This window comes from Buteo buteo, chromosome 18 (assembly GCF_964188355.1).
Source record: "Buteo buteo chromosome 18, bButBut1.hap1.1, whole genome shotgun sequence".
In the NCBI taxonomy this organism is placed as follows: Eukaryota; Metazoa; Chordata; class Aves; order Accipitriformes; family Accipitridae; genus Buteo; species Buteo buteo.
In genome coordinates, this window is record NC_134188.1 from 16,192,457 (window position 1) to 16,218,284 (window position 25,828).

General features: G+C 38.2%; 1 protein-coding gene across 2 annotated transcripts in view; it reads right to left on the minus strand.

Annotated features, from left to right (window-relative positions):
- The window catches only part of CNTN5 (contactin 5), a 370,989-nt gene that overhangs the window by 104,417 nt on the left and 240,744 nt on the right, over nt 1–25,828 (minus strand). For both annotated transcript variants that reach the window (XM_075050052.1, XM_075050053.1), the window contains one exon: nt 25,609–25,759. In XM_075050052.1, the coding sequence (XP_074906153.1) occupies nt 25,609–25,759 (151 nt within the window). The remainder of the gene's footprint in view (nt 1–25,608; nt 25,760–25,828) is intronic.

Here is a 25,828-nt window from a genome sequence, read left to right on the forward strand (position 1 = left end):
TCCTAAATGTTAGAAACCATACATATAAAAGTGCTAATATGTAAATATGTATGAACATTTTTCAATACTATTCTTTGTCATTAAAAATTGTTAATTTGTGAAATCATATCAAATAGACAATTCAAAAGTCAGAAAAATTGCTGTCCTATAAAAACCCCTACAAAACCACAGAAGTCCAATAATTGAAACAATGCAGTGTGTTTTCCTAAATTTTAGGAAAAGGATTAGACAAAGTCAACTTCTACATCTACAAAGTTCCAAGGACAATGAATTTGCAATACACATGACAGAAGTCACAGCAATGTTGTTTTCACTGTAATGGGTGACTTTCTAAACTAAAAATGTTTGTGAAATATATCAGTTTCCAGTGATTCAAAGATCTGTCTGAACATCCAATACATCAGAGCCTTGCTTCTTCCCTTCTCTGAAGTTAAATTAAAACTTAAACTGTAACCAAAAAATAAAAAATAAAAGAAGACAGATAAAATTCCAGGAAGATGGAAAAAAGAGAGAGAAAAAGCAGAACGCCAGACAAGTATACATGCTCTGCTATAAATACAGCAGGATGAAGAACAGAGTATTAGGGAGTGAATAAATCTGATTCTGCAAGCTTGCAGCCATGAATGTGAAGGTCTATTTGAGTAATTGAGGCAGGAAAGTCACTACAATTCGGAATGCTCTTCAAATAGAAAGATCTTAGGTCTGTGCCCAAGACTCTATGTGGATTTACTCTCACAGAAAACTGCATTTGATGGTGAGGTCTTGAAGATGGGATTTGTCTTCTCTCAGCTACTTAAGAGTGTTGGGTCTTGTCTAAGGTACATGTCTGGTTCTCTCTCCCTATAGTGAGCAGACAGAAATAAGCATATTGGGACAATTCACATCACTAATCTTGGATGGGCATTTTGGGCTGAGTGCAACACTCTGACCAGCTTGTGCTTTACTGTTTACCAAAAGACTAGACGACTAGCTTAGAAAAAGAGCCCATCTTCTGGATTGCTAATGCCTGGTGTGACTCAAACCCTCAGTCTCTGCTGAGAAAAGGAAAGTAAACCCTGTTTTGCCCAAAGTGGAGCATGAGGCAATGCAAAAGTCAGAGACATCGCAGTTCCTCTGCTGACAAAATCACACCTGCAGGACTCACGGGGACCATTAAGGTCGTGAGATGCCTGCTCATTATAGCCGTTCCTCCACAGACACTCTCCTGCAGTCTGGGCACAGACTGAGGAGGATGCCATCAAGAAGCTGCTGCTGCTGAATACTTGCGTAAAACGCACAAAGATACTCAAATCGTTATGAAAGGGCTACATAACATCTGAATGAAAAGCTTGGCTGACAGTGGATATCAAAATGAATCCAGTGCACTTTCTGATTTTGATAGACTTTTGGTTCTGATCCTTACTAATATTTAAATCAGGAAATGGGAAAAAGTGTATATGTGTATATATACATATATAAAAGCACACATAAAAGCACATAATATGTATGAGTGTGTATGTATATATACATATAAGTAATACGCCTAGCATTTTTTATTAAAACAATTGTTGTGCTGCATTTTAGTCGTGATTGTACATTACTCAGATGGGTGTTACATCAATAAAAACTATTGGTTTTTTTTACATCCTGCGACATTTGGTGAAATGTGTTTTTTTAATTGGTAGTGTTTATGAATACAAAAGGAATACCTACTAGACAGGGCATTTAGTCCAAGATAACTGAAAGGGAGAAAAACAACAAAAGAGTTTGATGGTGAGGAGAGGAAGGAAATTTCTGTTGTGCATGGGAGCAGAGGGTGAGAGAAAAAGACGCTGGAGTCAAGGAAGATGAGGCGGTACGAGCTACAACACCCCCAACACTCACTAAAGCATCTCAAAACACAGTGTGGAACCCTCATGTGTTTCTGAATTGCATGCAGGGATGGTACAAGCCTGTAAATTCCCTCTGGCTTTTGCTGTGTGGTACGTTACACATGCAGTCCCTTCCGCCTGACAGAAGTGTCAATAAATTTAGTTACCTATGCTATCTTGAAGAGGAAAAGAGGTGAGAAGAAAGCATTGTAAAAAGAGAGCTACCTACCAAAAGTAGTAAGTCTAGTCAAGAAGCTATTAGCAATGAATTTCCTTAGTTACCTGTGCTACAGATCAAGAGCTCAGCTTTTGAACTGGCTTTTCAGGTAAGTTAACTAAAAGCACATACACTTATAAAACAAGGGGATGACAGCTGAGAATGTGAGAAATCTGTAAAAGAGATGATGAAGGGAAGACTAACAACTCAACATTATAAAATGTCAGCTAGTAGACAGTCTCACTGAATAGGTCTAGTGGAGACACAAAATACTAGAAACCTTGTGACCGGGGACAATGACTCTGGCCGGTTTGGGGGTTTGTGTACTGTAAAACATCTATGAGTTTCATTTGCTTCTAGATTTCTGGTTTGAAAGAGGAAACATTATGTGACTCAAACCACACAGTCTGAGTTACAGCCTCATTTTTCTGCTAGCTTGTTTCACACAGCTCCCATTCACACACGGTTTCTCAGGGCATAATTTGGCCTCAGATCTCATCCACCAAATCAAAGCTTCTTATTGTTTTTTAGAGGCAACACACACAGAGGCAGATAGATAATAAACCTGCATCGTAGTTACAACCTGTGCCTGAAGATTTTTAATAAAATGGTGCAGATTAAAATGACTGTTCTCATATATCATCATTAATGTGGTAAATGGCTCCCATGACCCTTTGCCTGTCTATAAATCACAAACTATGAAGATATACCAGGGCGATCAGATCAGTCAGTGGACATTTAATTAAGTGCACAGTTTTTCAAGCTTCTATTTATAAACAAGCAGAAGTAATTTTTCTCCTGCAGTTGAAAATTCGAGTCCAGATGAAGGTTTAGATTAAGATACTTTTTCCAGCTTATATGTTTAACCAAGAAAAGTGCTTACATTATATCACTGAAAAAGCACATATCAAATCCTACAATCTTCTATGGACAGTGTTTAGCATTTAAAGAAGATCTGATGAGAGCTTCAGCATGTGTCAGAGAAAATATTTCTGTTGTTTCCATGTGTCATATTTAATATCAGTCTCACTAATACCACTAATAATACTTCAAAGTCTTTCATTATGCTGTGTTTGTGTCTCATGACAAGCAACGTGTCCTGGGACAAACTGCCAGTGCCAACTTTTCTACATGGAAAACATAAGCTTTTCATCTTGACTTTTGGAATTTAAATAATGAATTACATTTCTTCCACAAAGAATGAAACCTGCTTACATAAGCAGCATTTGTTGTACCAACTTGCATCCTCATCTGGGAACTGCATGTGCCTAGCACAATGGATGCTAAAAGCATTCATATCAAGTGTGTTATTGGTACATTTTTGGTAGCTGAATTGTTATAACAAAAAAATTTTCTTGGGAAAAGAACAAACGCAATTTTATTCATTCCTTTCCATTCAATTTTCAGCCTTTGTTTGGTTTATGAAATAGCATTTTATGAAATTGTTGATCTCAATTCAGATGTTAGTAGACAAAGTTAAAAGACTATATATAGATCAGTCACATTTATGTTCCGATATCTTTTGGCTAAAAACTAACAAACCCATAAAATGATAAGCAAAGTTGTTGTTCAATATTTGTGATCCTCTGATTTTACCTGAATTCAATTATTCACCATCCTTGATCTTTCTCTTCTGACTTTGAATAAATTACATTCATTCAAATATAACATTTTTTCTCTCCATAGACCTGGGATAGAAATCCCCTGAGATAGTTTTAAATGCTAAAAATAATCAGCTGGGATAATATGCAGTCAGACATTTCAGTTTCTTCACCATGTTTTGGGCTCAGCCTATGAAATTTTTAATGGGAATCTAGTATTTCCTACAAAATGAAAAAGATGCCAGTTTGCAGTGCTTTAACTGTTTCTTGTTTTGGCCTTGTCTGATAGTAGTTCTTTGCTTATGGTCAGTTTACTGTTAAGAATGTGGCAAGAGCAGCAGCTTGTAATTTGTCAAGACTCCTTGAGACTTCTTTTAGTTGCTTCAGTAAGTTTAATGCCTATCCACAGAGTCCCTTGTCTAGAATCCTTCCTATTGATCAAAATTCTCTATTTGCTAAGTGCAAAATCCAACTCAACATTATATGGATAATAATGTCACAGAGCAATCTACCACAGAACTCTGCAGAGTGCTGTTAAGAACCTGGGGCATGGATACTCATTTTTTCAATCACCCTGCTATGAGAACGATAGCGGTTGAAGAGAAATTCCTAAGCTTCCAGAATGTGCATTGAAAGTATGGCAGATTTTTTTTTTTTTTTTCCTAGCAAGGTTTCAACATTGTACTAAAGAACATTAAGCCACAATCTAGCAGGAGAAATTCCTGTTGTCAACATTTAAGGAGAAAGGAAACTGCTTCTGAAGCCCTGAATCAAGAGCTTTAAAGCAGAGTATGTTTTCCTGCACTTTGTGTTCACTGAAGAGTCACTTCTTTTTTTGGATGAGCTATTCTTGATCAATCTCAACATTCTTTCACCTTTTCCTACATTTTTTCTTGAAATATCTATTGTGGAAAAAAGAATGCAAACCTTGTTGTTTGCAATGTTACCAGTTGTATTGGGTTTATGTGGCAAGGTTTTGGTAGAGGGGGAGTTACAGGGGTGGCTTCTGTGAGAAACTGCTAGAAGCTTCCCCTGTGTCCAACAGAGCCAATGCCAGCCAGCTCCAAGACGGACCCACCACTGGCTAAGGCTGAGCCCATCAGCGATAGTAATAGCACCTCTGTGATAACATATTTAAGAAGGAAAAAAAAGTTGCAGCAGGCACAGAAATGGCAGCCAGAGAGAGGAGTAAGAAAATGTGAGAGCACCAGCCCTGCAGCCCCCCAGGTCAGTGCAGAAGGAGGGGAGGAGATACTCCAGGCACCGGAGCAGAGATTCCCCTGCAGCCCGTGATGAAGGCCATGGTGAGGCAGGCTGTCCCCCTGCAGCCCAGGGAGGTCCACGGTGGAGCAGATCTCCACCTGCAGCCCGGGGAGAGAGGACCCCACGCCGGAGCAGGGGGATGCCCAAAGGAGGCTGTGACCCATGGGAAGCCCGCGCTGGAGCAGGCTCCTGGCAGGACCTGTGGACCCATGGAGAGAGGAGCCCACGCTGGAGCAGGTTTTCTGGCAGGACTTATGACCCTGCGGGGGACCCACGCTGGAGCAGTCTGTGCCTGAAGGACTGCAGCCCAGGGAAGGGACCCACGCTGGAGCAGTTCATGAAGAACTGTAGCCCATGGGAAGGACTCACACTGGAGAAGTTCATGGAGGACTGTCTCCCATGGGAGGGACCCCACACCGGAGCAGGGAAGACTGTGATGAGTCCTGCCCCTGAGGAGGATGAAGCAGCAGAGACAACGTGTGATGAACTGCCCCCAACCCCCATTCCTCGTCCCCCTGTGCTGCTGGGGGAGATAGGTAGAGAATCTGGGAGTGAAGCTGTGCCTGGGAAGAAGGGAGGGGTGAAGGGAAGGTGTTTTGAGATTTGGTTTTATTTCTCATTACCCTACTCTGATTGATTGGCAATAAATTAAGTTAATTTTCCCCAGGTTGAGTCTGTTTGGCCCTTGACAGTAATTGGTTGAGTGATCTCTCCCTGTCTTTATCTTGACCCATGAGCCCTTTGTTGTATTTTCTCTCCCCTGTACAGCTAAGGAGGGGGGAGTGATAGAATGGCTTTGGTGGGGACCTGGCCCACCACACCAGTGAAATGCTTCAGTTGCTTCTGTAATTAAACTGTTAATTTTGTACTATCATGAAGCCTCAGTTAGTTCAATAGATGATAGTAATTTTGTCATCAAATATTTCCTTTTTCAGATGCTTTTAAGGCACAATTAATTGTATAGTTTTGGTACTTTCCTCTGGCTTAGGAAAGTATCTGCCTGATTTTCTTTTGTCTTCCACATAAAAGTTGAGCAGAATTTTAATGTAATTATCTGTGTCTAGATTATCCTTCCCTTCAAATCCTTCTCCAGTCTACCCTCTAGCCATTCTTTTAGCCAAGCACTTCCCAGATGGGGCTAATGGGGCAGTCTGTCTGTCTGCAGCCTCCTTGTAATAAGGTCTGACCCTTTGTTACTGTGCTCATGACATGATACAGACTGGTACTTTAAGATCTACTGGGAAGCTCCAAACAGAGAGAAATTTAATTGCCAATGTTACGTTCTGATAATGCTTAAGTACTGAAAATATATTGACATGATATGTAAAAATAATAAACTTCTCAGAGCTCATTTCTTTCAGTTTGATCAATTAAGGAAGTCTGTAAGTCTGAAATGGTTGCAGGAAAAATCAGGTTTGGTTTTGGGCAGACATCTTTGAAATATTAGCAAGCAAGCAAATGCCTCCTAAAATCATGTCACAGTTGGAGACTATAGTGTGGATAGAATAATAAATAGTAATCATGGTTAATGCAGTTATTTCTGAACATGTGTATTGGTTTTATGTGGCAAGGTTTTGGTAGCAGGGGGGGTTACAGGGGTGGCTTCTGTAAGAAGCTGCTGGAAGCTTCCCCTGTGTTCGAGAGAGAGCGAGCACATACCAGTCGGCTCTGAGACAGACCCGCCGCCGGCCAAGGCCGAGCCAATCAGTGATAGTGGTAACGCCTCTGTGATAACATTTTTAGGAAGGAAAAAAAGTTGGGACAGGGAGAAACAGCCGCCGGAGAGAGGAGTGAGAACATGTAAGAGAAACAACCCTGCGGACACCAAGGTCAGTGCAGAAGGAGGGGGAGGAGATGCTCCAGGCGCTGGAGCAGAGATTCCCCTGCAGCCCGTGGTGATGAAGACCATGGTGAGGCAGGCTGTCCCCCTGCAGCCCAGGGAGGTCCACGGTGGAGCAGATCTCCACCTGCAGCCCATGGAGGACCCCACACCGGAGCAGGGGCGTTCCCGAAGGAGGCTGTGACCCCGTGGGAACCCTGCGCTGGAGCAGGTTCCTGGCAGGACCTGCGGATCTGCGGAGAGAGGAGCCCGTGGAGCAGGTTTTCTGGCAGGACTTGTGACCCCGTGGGGGACCCGCGCTGGAGCAGTGTGCTCCTGAAGGACTGCACACCGTGGAAAGGACCCACGCTGGAGCAGTTTGTGAAGAGCTGCAGCCTGTGGGAATGGCCCACGTTGGAGAAGTTTGTGGAGGACTGACCCCGTGGGTGGGACCCCACGCTGGAGCGGGGGAAGAGTGTGATGAGCCCTCACCCTGAGGAGGTGAAGCGGCAGAAAATAACGTGTGATGACCGTAAACCCCATCCCTGTCCCCCTTGTGCCGCTGGGGGGGTTTGGTGGAGAAATCCGGGAGTGAAGTTGTGCCCGGGAAGAAGGGAGGGGTGGTGGGAAGGTGTTCTGAGATTTCGTTTTATTTCTCATTACCTTACTCTGGCTGATTTGTAATAAATTGAGCTAATTTTCCCTAAGCTGAGTCTGTTTTGCCCGTGATGGTAATTAGTGAATGATCTCTCCTGTCCTTATCTCGACCCGCAAGTTTTTGTTATATTTTTCTCTCCCCTGTCCAGCTGAGGATGGGGGGAGTGATAGAACGGCTTTGGTGGGCACTTGGCATTTAGCCAGGGTCAACCCATCACAACATGACAGACAACTGACTCTTTTTTCACCATTTTTTTTTCACTGTCTCAATCATTCTGGATACGGGACCTGGGAGCAAGGACAGAAGCTCAGTGACTTGATTACATTTGATTAAACCTTGGGAAGCTACTCACTAGACAAAAGACCTGACTGTAGAGAAAACTGATTTTTATTAAGTCAAATGTGCAAAAATTCTAAGGAATTTGTATCTCAAGCAAAAGGAGAAACTTACTTGTGGAAAAGGGCTTCAGAACTAAACTAGATAAATAGTTTGAAAATTATCACAGAAATCAGAAAAGAGGCTATGATGGAGGGAAAGGGCAATATACAGAAAGGTAAACTAGGTTTTGCTACACACTGAAAACCAAATGATGTATTGCATAGGGAGTTAAAGCAGGGGGAAAGAAGAGCTGTTTGGGTCATTTGAAAGGAAGACAAAATGAAGTGTCTAAATTACAGTACTTTCTCAGTTAATGTCCTTCAATTCATGTTGAATAGAATGAATCAAGTATAAAAACGAGTGTTACTCTGAATAAAAGAACCCTCAGAGTATAGGAGATAATACCCAAAGTTATCCTTTGGCTTTTCTCAGCTGACCTCACATCACTGAGAAGTTAACCATATGTACCACTAAGGAATATGCCTGGCTCCAAAGAGAAACATACTGTCCATGGAAAGAAAAGCAGCTGAAGACTGGTTGTCTGAAAATGAAATCAGATGATACATCGAGGTAAATAGAACCATCTTTTTTGTGTATTTACAAAACAGATGACTTAAAAAGGGTAGTAGGCCTTCCTCTCTGCAGTAACCCGGAGAGGAGCTACCAGCAAGGTAGAGTTACCTATTTCTAGGCCATTTGTGCAATCAAGCATTTTGAGACCAAACAGATGACAGGGTGAGAATGGTGCCACAAGTTCAAGAATATAGGCAATATGCTTTTTATATGTTCACAAAGCTGTGTGAATGGTAGTACAGTAAATGCTACATAACTGTCATTAAAAAAAGGGCCACAATAATTCCCATGTGTGAGTTTAATTCCAATGACTTGGTAGAAGTCTTTTTTTTTTAAAATTTTATGTCTTATTTCCTAAAATGATACTCCATTCCTGAAAGCAAATTATCTACATTTAAAAAAAAAAACAGAAAAATCAACGCACCCTCAGAAGCAAAAAGTAACAGACAGACAGGGGTGAAATTAAAATGGCTTAATTACAGAATTAGAAGTTAAATAATTGAGGATATGATCTGCAAATGAACAGTGTTCCCTGTTCTATTATCTGACCTATGTACAGTCAGTTTTATTACACAGTTCTCTATACTCTGGGGTCCTGTTGGAAGTGTCTGAATTAGTTTATTTCAATATTATGTTTACACAGTGACTTTTTTCAATAATATTATAGGGCAAATTACATTCAACAGAACAGGAAACCCCTTGCTACGGAATAAATGAATTTTAATAAATAAGGATTCATTTACTGCTGTAGTTGCAAGTATTTCTTTTTATAGAAGTTTGTATTAGACACAAGGGATTCTCTTCAATACAAAATCTGGATTATACTTTCTGGTATATGCTTTTATCTGAGTGTCACATGAAAGTGCAGTTGAGCCATAATACAGAAATCAAACATCAAGCAGGAATCATGTCTTAAAGGAAAAAGCACATGTGCTTAAATTCAACAGTCTGAATTGCATGAGTCTTTTAAGCAGACATAAAAGTTTAGAAACCACTGTGTATTAAGGGAATATCAAAGAAGATGTATGGTATCCCTGAGTGGGTATTCAGTGGACAACAAAGGACTATCATATTGGCCTTGGTCCTGAAAAGGGGCACAGAATGAAAACCCCAAACAAAACAGACCAACACAACTATAATAATACTCTCTGCCTTGCATACCCAAGTGAGGAAGTATTGAAAAACTGATTTAAGACAGAATCACCACTAAGGGGAATATGGTGGTAAAAACTTCAACTCATAGACCTTTCTGAATGTTGCACTTAGCTCTTGAAATAGTAGGAATTTTAAGTCCCCACAAATACTACTTTTCATCTGAAGGATATTCAGTATAGAGGTAAAGTATATGGTGCCATTCATGGCTAACTGCTATTAAAACCAAGAACTCACAGTGAAAAACAGCATCTGTGTTGTCATATAACCCAGGCAATGTAAACAGAAGGCCTTTTACTTCCCTTGTTTTTACCTAGAAAAAAAATGTACTAAGTATTATAATTCCCATTACAAGGTTGTCAGAGCAAAATTAGTGCATGGTGTGCTCTGTGACACGGATTGTTCAGAGCTTGCTGAGGCATGAAATCGGAATGAGGAGAAATGCTAGAACGAGGAGACAGGCTGAGGAAGATTTGTCTGCAGCTACAGAGATGTCAGCCATGAAGTCTGAGCTGTTTAGCATATTTTCTCCTGAATCCACTTAAGGTCTAAGGTAAATTAAAGGTACATTAACGTTAATAATTTTTTACCTTTATTTATTGGAATGTTTGCTTACAATACAAGGGATTTCAGTTTCTGAGTTGTAAAAGATTCTGTATATTTCTGTGTTAAATAGCATGCTATTTTCAATACATCTGTTAGCAGCTTACAAACACATGGCTTTGGCACCTTGTTTTACTTTTCTATAAGACTGTAGGCTGACTTTCTTTTGGAAAGAAAATTAGACTTATCCATTACAGATTCTAAAAGAAGATTTTTAGCATCTAAATTATGTTCATTGTTTAGATTGTTAAAACAACCACAGTAGGGTTCGTGCTGCAGAGAAAATAAAGAATCCTTCAAAGAAATGGCCTGTTTTCTTCAGTTCAATGCCTTTAAAGTCCAAAAATGCTACTCATCAAAAGGTAAACTTTATGCAGAAAGGAAAATTTTGGGATGGAGAAGAGCAATTGGACCCACAACTCAATCACAAGTGAGTCACTGATTATTAAACCATACATGAAGACAGAAATCCAGGGTGATGCATGTTACTGTTGTTGCAGTGCAGGGTTTTGAGTCTTCATGTCCTACAATCTTGTCTGGCTCTTCCATCAGCCTACTGCAGAGCAGCCACTACTCTGCACAACCCTCCGTCCAAGTCCATTTACTGCCTGATACAGATTCAAGCTTGAGGTCAAACATGTACCAAAGGTGGTAAACCCTCTCCAGCACTGAGCTATTGCTAGCTTTACAGTAAAGGGATTTCTTTCCTTTCTTCCCTGACCAAAGAGTTGCAAAGTCTTAGTGTAGCTTGGATTTATAACACAGGGTAATTATAAAAGGTGATTTTTTAAAAAAATTTTTCTTTAGAAATACGAGGTGGACACAAAATGAGGTGACCAAGAAAGTACTGAGAAAAAAGCAAGTTGAGAGTATGTTCCCATCCCGGATGAAAAAAATACAAACAGACAGTGAAAAAATCAGCTATAGAACAGACACAGTTCCCAAAGCACAGCAAGCAGGAACTAGCTGTTATTGCCACAGTTCCCATCTTCTTTTGAGAGCTCTTTCTGGCATCTTCTAGTGACTTACCATTGCTGGTGAGGGTTGTTTTCTGGAGACTTTTGCTTCTATCAGCTAACAGGAGGCTTCTGTTGCCTGTCTTCTGGTTAGAGGTGGTCTGTGCTTTCTGCCTTCAGCTGACTGCTGTCGAGAAGCGACCTGAGCACCTCTTCAGCTGGTGCTTGAGAGACAACTGTGTAACTGTCAAGCTGGAGTGCCACTAATAGAGACCTAGCAGTTGTTACTGCAGCAGGCGTGCAGACTGTGAGATGCCAGGGAGGACGGACAGGAGATTGATAGGGTCTTCTCAGAGACCCTGAAGACACAAAAGCCCAAGCTATGTGAAACAAGAAAAGAGGGCCAGCTATAGGCTACGGTCAAAGGAACAGTAGGTGGAAACTCTCAAGATGGGGGAGACTGGAAAAGCATGACTTCAGGCAACAGCAGTCTTTCTAGGTCTTGACATGAGGATTATTTACACCTGTAGATCTGCAACTTCAGGACAGGCATAGTGCCCTGAGAGCAGCTGAGGAGGAGGAAGACTCATCAGAGAAGGTATCAAAGTTGGCTGACCCTGGATCAAGCATTTGCATAAAGAGGAAAAGGTGAGTGATCATTACTAGGGGCTTCTTCAGGTGTGGTGGGGAATGAATTGGTTGCACTGTCTGTTTCAAAAATCTGTAATCAGTGTTATAAAATTCAGCTGGTGGCTGGCTACTAGCTGGTATCCCTCATGGGTTTATGGAGGGGCTAGAGCTGTTTACTGGTGTTATAAATGTCCTGTACAATGGCAAGGAGTATACTCAGCAGATTCATAGATGATATCAAATTGAGAGGGTGATAGATCTGCTGTAGAGCAGGGTTGTTATTTAGATGGACCTCAACAGATAGAGAAATGGGCTGAGACAAATCATGTGATCTTCAGTAAAGTTCTACATCTGTAAAAAATAGCTCTGTGCACACAGACTCAGCATGACCAGGTCTGCAGAAAAGGACCTGTGGTCCTGGTTGACACTAAGCTGAATATGAATCAGCAACGTGTCCTTGCAGTAAAGAAGGTCAACCACCTTCTGAGAGTAAAAATGCAGCTGGCAGGTTGACAGAGGCAATTCTTCCCCTCTCTTTGGCACTTTCCCTTTTGGGATTGTATCTGGGGCATCGAGTACAAGAAGGACATTGACATACTGGAGAGAGTCCAGAAGAGAGCCACAAAGATGGTCATGGAGTGGAAGCACGTGACATATGAATAGAGGCTGAGAAAAGTTTTTTGTTTCAGGCTTGAGAAAAGAAGGCTTAAGGGTAGATTTTTTTTTTTTCTGTCTATATCCACCTATTGGAGAGTATCAGGAAGACAGAGCTGGACTTGAAGATGCATAGAATAAGAGATAACAGGTGCAAATTAGAATGTCTGACTAAATATAAGGAAAAATAAATACTGTGAAGGTGTCCAAATACTAGAACAAGTTGACCAGAGAGGTTGTAGAATCTCCATCCATGGAGATATTCAGGACTGGAGTGGACAATGTCCTGAGAAACATGATGCAGTTAGTCCTGTTTTGAATGGAGCGTTGGACTAGATAGTTTCTAGAAATCCTATCCAATCTCAGTTATTCTATAACAGTCATGCTTTCCAGGAGCACTGTAATGTTACAGAATGATACAAAATAGAAGAAAGAAAAGGAAAATAAAGAAAACATAAATGGAAAAAAAAGTCATATTTTGTTTATAGTAAGTCTTTACTAACTAGCTCCTCATGGATATACATTTTGCTTTGGACTGATGACTGTGAAAGTCTTGGATTTGACATTGTTAATAAAGGTTATAAGGATCCATTCGCAGCAAAGAGGTACCAGAGGTGTAGAAAGGAAAGTTTAAAAAATTGCTGATAAAAAAAGAATAGGAATGTAAAGGTGTTTCAAAGTTGTGTGTTACTATATCAGGATAATAGAATTGTCGATAAGTCAAAGAAATTTGTGGATGTTAATTTCTGTAGATAGAGGGATAAGGAATTATCAGGATAGGCTGAGTTTATTTGTAGACTTGTTTGGGCTCTTTCTAGTCTGGAACTTATTTTTGCATTTTTTGGTGGGGGGAGAGCTGTCTTTTGATTTTTACTAGACAAGACACTTTGAAGAAAGACTCATTAGTTCTTGGATTATGAGAACTTTCCAGCCAAGCTACAGAAAAACTTTTCAGTTCTAAACTCAAAACTATGAACAGTTAATGTTCCATGAGTGAAAGGGTTTCTTTAAAAAAACAAATATGTATTATCACTAAGTATATGTCACTTGGCCTAGTAGTGACAAATGTACTACACCAGGGGATGTTCTTGGGGTCATGTAGCTGCTGTACATATTGAACAGAAAGAAAATTTTGAAGAGGAAAGGGAAGATACAAAATTACAAAAAATACAAATATAAGATTAATAAACAGTCACTAAACAGTCAAAAGTCTAAGAAAGAGTCCTCTGAATAGTGGTAGTTGTTCTTGCCAAAGAATCAGTAATGAATAGGTCCAAGAATGTTGAAAGAGGTCATTCCTACAAAAGTAACAAAAATGGGGAAGTGAAAGGTCTTTCTGCTCTACGGTTTGAGAACCTTGTAAAGCTGAATGGCTTATGGAAGCTACATCAAACACTTAGCAGCTTCAGAAAGTGCATTTTCTGATTCCTACATAATCATACTTCTATCATACTGTATCACCTTATTATATTGGTACAATACCATATCATCGCTTTCCAACAATATTAGACTATGTAATGAGGGGATTTTACGCGTTGTGACCTTAAGTCACACATGAAAATAACACACTTTTCTCATAGGTCTTGCTGAGTTTTTAACTAGAAACTGTAAATTTTTAATCCTTTAAGGATGTTTCAATGGCTTTAGCACAGTTAATTTAATGACACTGTGGTAAAATTTAAATTATACATTTCCCAGCTTTAGGCTGATTATATCTGCTGTGAACATAGGGAAAGAGATAATAGCCAATAAGCATAATACAAAAAGCATATTAGTGACTGTGTACAGAGATGACAGACTATGGCATCAGGGGAAGAAAAAAGCATATTATATTAGGTCCAGCGAAGTGGTAGTTTTACTAAATATTTTTTTAGAAAACTGATAAAACCAGCATATTAAGTAACTTGGAAGTTATTACCTGCTAAAGTTTAAAAACAGAATACAGAAATGGTTTTTAAAAAGGATCTAGCAAGAGGAAAGTGGAAGGGAAGGGCAAGGTTGAGGAGTGCTCATTAAAAGTCTTCTACAAATACCAAATGCCTCAATTGTTTGCTCTTACTAGAATGTTTTCTCTTTTCTCAAGGTTAGTCTACTAAAAAGAAGTCTCGGTACATTTTAAACCTTCCTGTGTGCATTACACTTGTGATTCTTTTCCTTCTGCCTTCCGTTTTTTTTTATTTGTTTGGTTGTTTTTTTTGTTTTGTTTTGGTTTAGTTTTTTTTGTAGGGACTGTAGCTGTATATGGCCACTGAAAAGAAAAAGAGAAATACAGAAATCTCAGATATGTATGTTGAAAATCTACTTCCATGGAATTCACTAACATCAGAGTAGTCTGTTTTTCACTGATGCTAGTAATTTGCCATGGCAAAATTGGTGTTATACACAACTAGATCATATTAGAAATGGTTTCTTTTGTGGTGGTAAATGGATTTACAATTTACAAGCAGTGATGGATCATTTATGTTGCTGTTTTTCATAAACATTTTGAAATTCTTACCTCCTCTCTATCATTTATTAAGGAGAAACATTTAAAGTTCTTTTAAATTAACCCCCCTTGCCCAAAGGAGAACATGAGATTGACAGTGTTAAAGACAAGGAATGTAACTCGTAATCAGTAATAGCATGATACTGATTTGTGATACTAATTGCCATACTACTTAAGTAAATGAATACCTTGGCTTTCCTTATAGATAAATTGGTATAAAATTTTCATGAGGAGGTATGATGTCTATTTTTTTCACAGTGAAGCAAATCTGAACCTTGACAACCGCAAAGACTGATGTTCTACAGTACTTGAAAATATACAAAAGTGCAAACATGACAGATACCCCTTGTCCTGACCCAAAGTGTCTTTTTTTGCTGGATAAGATGTAGTTTCATTGCCATATATTGCTTAGAAATACATCATTGAGACTGCTGATTGGATAGTAAGTTTATGGTCATTTATGTATTGAAATCTGTTCATAGAGTTAGACAGAGGCCTGAAAATCATTGATCTTGAGTTGTTATTTTTTTATCATTACTAGGTGGATTAATTGTAGCTTGTTGTTTTCTAGCCTAAAGTCATTCTTTTTTTGTTACTAATCCCATTAGACTGCTAGTTTCCACCATACTTTTTTCCTAGATATCAAATCACTTGTTTAAGTTTTTGTATACAATTTAATTTTCTGCAAAGCATATCTAACTTTTTTTAAAATATGCATAGACTTATTCTTCTCTGGGAGCAATTAGCATATAAATACTGACAGCCCATGGATTTTCAAGACTGACAGAATGGAGAATGTCAGAATATAATGTGAAAGAAGATGCCAAATGCATCACAAATTCCCTTTAAATTTTGAAATTTATTAATAAATTTCATAATATAGCTACAAAGATCACTAAATCTTGATGCAATAGGTGATATTCTGTTGAAAAGCCACCCTAAGTAATTTAGATTTATGACAGATAAGGAAGAATATTCCCTGGGAAGGTGGCTTTCTAGTGCAAAATGAATTTCAGCAGCCCATGTATAGAAGATCTTTGTAGTCTGCACACGGATCATGGATGCTGACTAGCAGATCTAACAAAATACTGAGCATCACTCAAAATGTAGTTTATGTATAGCCCCTTTACAGGCTATAAATTAAAAGATACACTCAAAGTATATGCTCGTATTTTGAAGTCTGACAAGATTTCTCAATCCAAACAATCCGAGTTCCTTTCAAAAATTTCCCACAATACCTTCAGAATTTCTTCGTTAATATTCTGTTTCTTCCTAATTTAGAAATAGATTTGGTACCTACAGACTGAACGTTTTATTGCTATATGATAACATGTCACTGAATGACAGTAATTATTATTTATCTTGTCACTATTTCAGTGTGATTAATTCAGTGATAACGCCCAGAGATTCTGACTGAGGTAAGACTGTCATGTGTTGCACAACTTCAACAGTGATTATTTCTCTATCAGCGAAATAAATAGGCATACTCCTTTCCTATATCGAAGGCAGCTATCACAGAACTGTTTCCATCCTATTAAATGCTGTTAGCCTTTAAAACATGATGGCAGTACATGGACAGCCTAGCAGGAAAGGCTTTTGGCATGCACAAACTCCTAAGATGTCCAAGGACTACTTGGGGACAGCTACTTGATGCCGGCTAAAATCCATCCAGGGACTAACTGCTTAACAGCATAGCTGATTGCATCCCAGTGCAATCCCAGGTAACATTACAATCAGCTTTTAATTTACTTGTGGAGGTAAATCATCTGCCCTAACTGGTGTACAGCACATATAGGCATGAAAATATGAGACTTGCTCTGTGTGCTGTCCTGGACACTCCTCTTCTGTGAGCAGATGTCTTGGTCCATGGCCAGTCACTCCAATCCTTCCTGGGCTGCTCTGGCACATGCATATCTGCATCTGTGTGACCAGCTGACAAGGGAAATGTTCTAGCAAAAAAATAGCCCAGGTGAAATAAAGGGGCTATTTTTCACCTGAATCAGACTCCTAAATCTTTTCATTGTAAAGCGAAAGGCCTGAGACGAGGAAGGAAATTTCAGCAATCTAACTTTGTCACTGAAACCAGACCTGACTGCACCCATAGGTACAGAAAAGCAAATCTCTTGCCTAAGGTCCACAAAGAAGGAAACATTTCAGGCATGACGGATACTGGACTGCTCCTTTAATCATGTTCTTTCTAAGAGAACATGAGTAAAGAGTAAGAGTTGTTTAGGAGCATAAACAAAATCATTGTGTCGTCAAAACTCTTGTTGTGTAATACGATCAATTAGTAAAACAGTGCTGCTTTTGAACAAAGATCCTTTTTTGTGAAGGGATGGTCTTGCCATTTGTTTTCACTATTTAGTCAAGGTTATCATTGTTTCCCTTTCCTACTTTATAACCAGATCTCTAATTCCCATTATGAACCTGCCACAGCTAAATTAGACCATGATTTATGCAAAAATTGAAAAGAAGTGACTTGTGGAACTCTCTCAGGAAGATAAGAGTTTCTGTCATGAAGTTTCTCTTTCTTAATGTCCTCAGCATTTTTTCTCTTCACTGTTTTTTGATCATTAAAGTGCCACTTGGGAATCTGGGGATCAGCTGGTGGCACTAAGTTAAGTGTTTAAATTCCCAAGAATTTTAGATGAAGTTCCTGTTAAGGGCAAATTATGCTGAAAGTCATAGTCTGAAGAGCCTTAAGCAAAGAAAACCCTTTAGGTGACTGATGACTTGTCATATTCTGCCTGTGTGGTGCACAAACAGGCAGCCATTTATAACAACAGCAGAGAAATGAATCACAGTTAGAATTCATGAAGTTTGCTCAACTGATAATTAGTTGAGTTGTGTGAGCAGATATTCAAGCCATACACAGCAGATCAAATATTTTGTGGTTGTTAGCAACTTAAAAGTGTGGACCTCTTTAGCTTTGTCTTTTCAGTAGGGCTATGGGATATCTATCTATCTATCTATCTATCTAACTATCTATCTATCTGGGATACTTAAAGTTCAGTAACTGAGAAAAAAATCAAGAAATGCAATTACATGGAAATACCAGAAAGTAAGGTCATACAGGCTAAGACTCAGCTTCCTAAGTATTAGTGTCTAGTCAGTAGGTGCCTGAAGAGGTCCAAAACATCCACGTGTGCTTGATGGGTACTACGGAGTAATTATGTGAGACTTGCACTCTGCTGACAAAGCAGCTAGAGACCAGGGGTGTTATTGTAGGGAACTGCATATCTGTTTTTACACAATTAGATCCTATTTGAATTGAAAAATGGTAAGATATGATGGAACAACATTTCTTCAAACATCAACCCAACAAGTGAAGAAAAGAATGTTTTTCTAAAATAATGTATATTTCAATGCACTGTTATCTAAACATAAATCAAGGGTTATTTCCCTAAAAAGAGTCAGTGAGTGCCTAAACAGCTGTATAGCAGTACATGAAGTACTCTATTAAGGAGAAATAATAGAAAGTATTGTCCTGAATACCATTCCTGGGAAGAAAGACTGGGATGTTTCAGTTCAGAGAAGTCATTTAGGATCTTCTAGATAACAATTTCCTTGAATATAACCAAAGAATTCTTTTGGTAGCCTGTGGGAAACGCTATTTGTTAATGTAATTGAAACTCAAGTGTGGCCATTTTCCTTGGATATTTATCTGGGGACACTAAGTAAAATCTTCAAACTGCTTAATATGCTGTTCAATGCTGCTATAGTTGGATTAATTCTGAAGATCTTTCTTTATCACCAGGAAAAAAAAAAAGTGGTATTTTCACCAAAAAGTGGAAGGGCAGTAGACTGAGCTACTGTGCTGTCTATGTGTCTGATCACACAGGTGCAGAAAAGCTTGTGCCAGATACAAGTTGAGCCTGGTGCAACTTGGGGACTAATAGAAAAACTGAAAATTACAGTTCAGAGTATTTTTCCATCCATTTTACATATATACTTTCTTTTGCATTCACAGTGCACAGTTTTCAGTATAAACAAACATTATATGCCACAGTTAGATGGAACTGAAATTGTTTTGGAAAGCTACCACCATGATTATGAAGAAAGCATATAATATATACCTCTGCTACATGCAAATATATTTAAAAACATAACACAACATGTTCTAACCAAAGCACTATAAAATACAAATTTCACCTGCAAAATCAAATACATTTTTTCTTGTTTCTGCTCTGAAACACACTTCTTTTTATTTCCTCCTTTGATTTTTTTTTTTTTTTTTCATAACATGTGAGCTATAAAGCCATTAAAATAGGACTTTATAATGGAAACACTGTCAGGTCTTTAAATATAGTAGAATGAAGAGTAAAACTGTAATAGGAACTTGTCAAAACTGAAAATGAAGGAGTCTGGGAGACCAGAAGAATATAAAAACATGTCCATTTCTAGGTTTTTGAAAGATGATATCTTTAGATTTAAGTACTCTGTGTGCTTCCACTAATTGCATAGCAAAGTGTGACAGATGAAATACCTAGGCATACAGGACAACTACTTCTGTAGTTCAAAGATTTTGGTATTAACCTGAAGGTAGGTACAAGGCAATAGTCTCAGGCTTCCCTGTGTCTGTCTAGCAACACCGTGGAAATCCTATATTAGTATTTGGAATTTAAGGTCCTCATGCGAGATGTCTTTCTTCTCTTTCTTTTCTCTGACTTCTTTCAGAGCTGCTGAATGTTAGAGAAACGTAACTGAAAGAACACAAGATTATACAAACTTAGGTAAAGGCAAAATTTCAGCAGCCTCAGTTCACTCCTTCGTGTACTATGTTACACACAGCTTGAATGCTTTGTCTCCTTCAGTGGATTTATTTTTCATTTACTACCTATAGCTGATGATTCTCACTTAATGGGTACTGTTTAGTGTTTTCCTGTTCTTCATAGGTCAATGTGTGGCTTGAAATTTTATATCCACATGACTATAAAGACAGAATTTCCTCATTAATATTTATCCATGTTTTTAATGCATGATAGCTTCACAAATATTCATGTCTCTCTATTTTCAGTATCCACTAATTTTATGTATGATATTTAAAGACTGACTGTCAGAGCACTTACTATTAATATCCAGTACTTTGTTGTTCAATGACAGGCTTCTCTATGGCTGCAAATGAGTCCCAGTGATGTCAGATGAGGCACACAGTAAATGAAGGACATGTCAAGCAGATAGTAATTTTGCTACATGGTAATACACAGTGGGCAGGTTTTGTATGAGTGAGTGACATCTTCATTTTATGAATTTTGGTGGCCAAGCAGGTTTGGGGCAGCTCTGAATGAAGATTTTCATGTGTCATGGAAGAATTGTTGATATTAACTGATTATATGGCCATAATTATTATAGATCAGAGCCTCCCAGCTGATCGACACACTGATCAACTGATATGCTCACTGATGGGAAGGAGTAAGCAGACAGAGCCAGACTCCTCTCAGTGGTGCCCAATGACAGGACAAGAGGCAATGGGCACAAACTGAGATACAGGCAATTCCATTTATACATCAATTCCATTTAAACATAAGAGTATTTGTATTTCTTTACTGTAGGGGTGGTTAACCGGAATAGGAACAAGTTTCCCAGATAGGCTGCGGTGTCTCCGTCCTTGGAGATACTCAAAACCTGACTGGACATGACCTTGAGCAAACTGTTCTAGCCGACCCTGCTCTGATCAGGGAGGTTGAATGAGGTGATATTCAGAGGTCCCTGCCACTCTCAGCTGTTCTGTGTCTTCTTGAGATCATTCAGAGAAAAAGGAATAAAAAGTTTTTACCCACTTGCAATCAATAAAAAACCCACCATGATGTCTACTGCAAGAATAGGGATGTTGAAGTTTGTGTCCTGGCCAAACCCAGGCCAGGCTATTGCATTAAAACAATCTAAAATTCCCTCTACTGCTTAACTTGCCAAAAGTTTTCTTCACCTTATCTCCAGAACTCCTTCAAGAAGAAGTGGAATGCAGGGAACTAATTGCTTCATAGGAAAAATAGCTGAACTGAAGTGGCAGGTGGAGTAATGTTACTATTTATTTTCCTCACAGAAATGCTTAATATATTTAGGTCCTCAGGCAAAGTTAACCTTGGACCTAGGTGAATGAATATGAGCCATTATACAATGACCGCAGAGAGACTGGCACTGTTGTTCTGCTCGTGGTGACTTCTTGTGAGTCTGAACTTCAGAGACAATGTTTTTCTGCAAAGCTCGTTCTGTCATGTGAAGGAGAAAGCTTTGACTGTGCCATATGGAAAGGGAGCAGTCAATAAATGTAGAACTATACTACTAATGCATACATATATGTTTAGACATTACTGTATTTAGATTTTTTTTTTAGATTAAATATTATTCTGCATACAAATTGAGATATACAAGAAATATTGATAAAATAAGCATTATTATTTGCGAAGCTTCAAAAGGAAAAGGAACAAAAGCAAAATAAAGCAGCACAGAATTGGCACTATAAAAATCCTGCTTCCTCAGTTACCCATTTGTTGGTTATATTGTGCTATTTTTCTTATTTCTTGGTGGTCTGAATGGAGAAGAAAAAATAGGGACTGAATAGAATTCTGAGCTGTTAGGGTGCTTTTGAATGATTTTATTTTAACTATAATTAATGGATATGTAATGGAAATAATGAGCTAGAGTGAAAATTCAATAGAAGTTTAATGAGAAGAATATTTTAGATGTAGGAGAAGGAACAAAAACAGATGAACAAAGACTTATAATGCTTTTTAATACCTATGACTCCTCAAGCATATCTGTTTAAACATCAACTGTAGTCATTACTACAGAGCAATCTAGACAAGAAAGGTAGGTGACTTTAAGAAAGGGGTGAAACAGAGATTACAGCTCATGGAGTAATGGTTCACAAAAATTTGTGCAGTAGTAAATCATTAGAAAATACCTTCAATTTACAGAAGCCTGAACACAGGAACTGAATGAATTTATAAAAAAATTTTGTCCAGAATTTAATCATTGACTCTATTAGCATTACTCATGATTTATATTGATGTAACTGACAGCAGATTCCAGTCTATTCTACTGTGTATTATAAAGTTTACTGTCTACATAAAATAATGTTATTAAGTATCACTTTTGTTGCCTTCTTTTAACTTCACACATAAGTTTAAAAAATGTTTAATTAGAAACAGGCTTGTGACTGGCTTTCTGATCTGAATAGTCTAGGTCTGGGTCTTGTTTAGAAGTTGATGCTGAAATAGTAAATGAGGGTTTGATTACAGATTAGGAAGTATTTGACTGGAATATTTAAGAAACTTCACAAAAATGTTTGTTGATCACCATACTCTTGTCCAAGGGCCCCTAAATCCATGTTCCAACTAAAGATTTTATTACAAATCAAAGCTTAAACTTATTTTTTTAAGACTTGATTCCCAATAGAATCCACTTTTCTATAAAACTGAAACTGCTTATGAACTAAAAGATTCAAAAGTTCTTTACAAAATTCTTATGGACTAAAATCTCAATGTTCAAATCAATAACCAGAGTACACACTATCACAGGCTGCCATAACTGACACACAGTCGTCTATCAGCCTATGAGACAATACAGTCCAGAGGCAAGTGGTTAGTAAAGACAGTCAACAATTTTAATTATTGTGAGATGACTAATGAGATATGCAGCTTAAATGTGTTCCTCTACCTACACAACTCCCATTGCTGTTGTGCTCATGTGTGTTCTAATTACAAAATAAAAGTATAACAATAGCTTTTTTTTCCCTCCTCTTAACTTTTAGGTGAAAATGCTGATGAAATTATGTTTTTTGAATGTATTAACAACTCACTGAGATTATGATATATGAAAGAGTTTTGAATTTTACATGTAGTTCCTTTCAAATGCTGATAGTGATCATTAAATGTCCTGTATCAGTAAGCTTCACAGCCTATGTCTTTTTTTTTTGGAAGTTTTAATCTTCCGCATAGTAGACCTCCAATACCACATATTTTATTTCATTAAAATGCAGCTTTTGCAGCAGGTCTTGATCTTTACACCTGGTTAATAGAATGAATTGTGAATACTTTGGAATCTTTATTGAATAAGTATGTTTCTGTAGGAATAATTTAATCAAATTTAAAACATTTATCAGAGTGTAACCCTCAGAATGATACTTTTTGTCAGCAGGTAGTTGTGAATAACCTACTTTTTTTACACTATCTTATAGACTTGCCACTCATTCAGAACCCAGTTCAAAAGAACTGTTATAATATACAGATGCTTTCCAAGTGGAATCAAATGATCTGATTGCTCAGAATAATGATTGCTCACCAGAGCAACCCTAGGATAGGTAGACCGTGAGTATGAAGACCTTGAATTGGATAATCTGTTCAAGGATAAAAACAGACCAAGAGATGGAGCTCATGAAGACCCTTTCCATAGCTATGCTGCCAAGCAAGTGGCTTTAGTCTTTTGAATGAATCTAAAACATTTGAGGCTTTCAGACTGCGTTAAATTCCAGGAGCTGGAGTCAAGGTCTGACTGCAGTGAGAACTGTACCCCGCCATGAGTCCCACAGGAACAAACTCAGCCTTCTGCTCAGTTACAAACAAATGTCACTTCAAGTAGTTCTGTCAACCAGCTTTTGGTTGTATGGAGGAACACTTAAGGAGGCAACACAACTTGGAAGAGGTGGAATAGATGATAGCAGACCCATTAGTCAAGTGGAATTTCTTCTTCTCCATGGAGAAGAAGGTCTCTTTTGTATTGAGACTTTTCTAACAGATATGCATAAAAGGAGTGAATCCTTTTTCTGGGCTGTCAGACTTGGCAAAAGTAAACCACAGCATGCATTTGGTACAAGCAGTCTAGAAGAGGAATAAGCTGTGGTAGAAAAGAAAAAATATATCCTGCTGTTCTCTCCTTGCCCTTCCTTATTATTTAATCAGAATGCTTTTTAAAATAAAATATTTGATGGTTTAACACTCTATGCAAACTCATTACATGACAGTTCCTAACTGTTTTTTGCTGGCATTTTTATCAGCAGTCTATGAAGAAAGCCCAGTTTTAAAGTATATAGATGTGCTCATCATATCAGATTATTCCTTTTTTAAAAATGTTTTACACAGTTCCCTTCCAATGGTTCCCTCTCAGAGTGCCCAAAACATGGAAACACAGATACTACCTCCATTGATTTACACTTCTTTTCCCCAAATCACGATAAGCTTTCTCGTCTCCTCTTCAAACAGACTTTATTATTGGTGTTTAAACCATACTGTATGTAGAGGCAGAACTGAGTTCCCTTGAAACTGATATTCCCCTCACCCCTCAATAAACAGTAGATGCAAGGGAACTGCTCTGAATGACACAAGATACTCCCTGAACAGCTGACTAAAAATTAAGTTGAACACAACCGAAGTCTTTCAAAGCTTTGAAATAGCTTTCAACCAGCTTTTTATCTTCTGTGTTTCATCATTTGCCGTTCCAGCCTCTGTCAAAATAAGCAAGTATCAAAAGCTGCAAATACCAAAAATGTACCTCCAGAACTTATTTTTATGAGATTTTAACTTCAGAGTTAGGCTATGTTTGGACAGACATCAAGTAATTACCAAAATGCTTAACTGGTCTTGGATTAAAATGTGATTTACATGTGGTGATCAGAGAAACCATAGTGAGTTTTGTGGACATGAGGGGAAAAGGTCATGTAGTGAAAACAGTTAACTGTGTAGCTACAGCATAGAGGCATCAGTCTCAGAATATTTGATATTATCAGCTTCTTTGTAATATCCTTCTGTCATATCTTGTCAATGTGACAATACAACTCATACCTGTTAGTAAAATGTTGTATACAATGCTGTTTTGCTCTGCCCCTGCCTAAAGAGCCAATACGGCATGAAAATGTACCCTTTTTTCCTTCTCAGAACAAAACAAATGGCATCAGATGAAGATAAAACTCACCTGAATGAAATGGCTTTTGCAGCTAACGAGGACAGATGCACTCTACTGCTTTCATCAGTATTGCACAAATGAACAAAAAGGCCTTGCTTTTATCTTTTTGACTAATGGCATACAAGTCAGTTTAAGTGGTTCATTCACATACATTACTGGAAAGAAGATAAGATTGCTCTGTGTACTTAAAGACCATGTGCAGGGTGGCAAAACTATTCTAGTGTAGAGACACGCAATCTTGTAAAGTGCAATTACAGCTGGCATTTAACCTGCAGTACTTAAACTATGTTTAACATACAGAGCTGGACGGAACTTATTTAATCAAACTTATTCTGTTAAAACAGATGTGCTGCTGAGTACAGAAATTACTTGTATAATTAAATCCTATAACGGAATCATATTTTTCTTCTCTGAATCATTTTAAAGCTATTCTTAGGCAGACTTCCATTGTGATCAAGCTGCAAATCTGCCTTATTAAAACTATTTCAAATGAATAGGCACATTTGATATTTTATGTGGTCCTGACTGCTTCAACCTCTATGCTTTTAATACCCTCAAATACTAAATTTGTAGTGTCTCTACAGTGTAACTGAAGCATTTTTTGAAATGAGTAACAGAAAATAGAGAAAAAACCCCAAATAATAACTGCTTTTCATCTGTGTGCATCTCTGAACAATTTTAAGATTTTTCATTTCAATATTGTCAAAACAATAAAGTCACTACTGTCAGACAAATGAGCTTGACAATAATTATGCCATACCCATGTTAACATATGCATGTTCTTGTCACTTGCTGTATTTTCATATCATATCACATCACAGAATCAAATATGCAAACACAGTATTTAGTTTACCGAACAGGCTTCTGACCTCTTACTCTCCCTTAACGCTCTGTCTCCTTTCTTCCAAGTAATGGTTGGCTTTGGAGAGGCTTGTGGCTTGCACTCAATGACAACTTCTTGGCCCTTGGTAATAATTATTGTTTTCCTCATTTGATTTATTGGGAAAGTGGGAGCTGAAGCTGTTAAAAAGAAGTACATTAACTCTACAGAGAACAATCACAGCTTCCTGTTTCATTACATTCTAATAG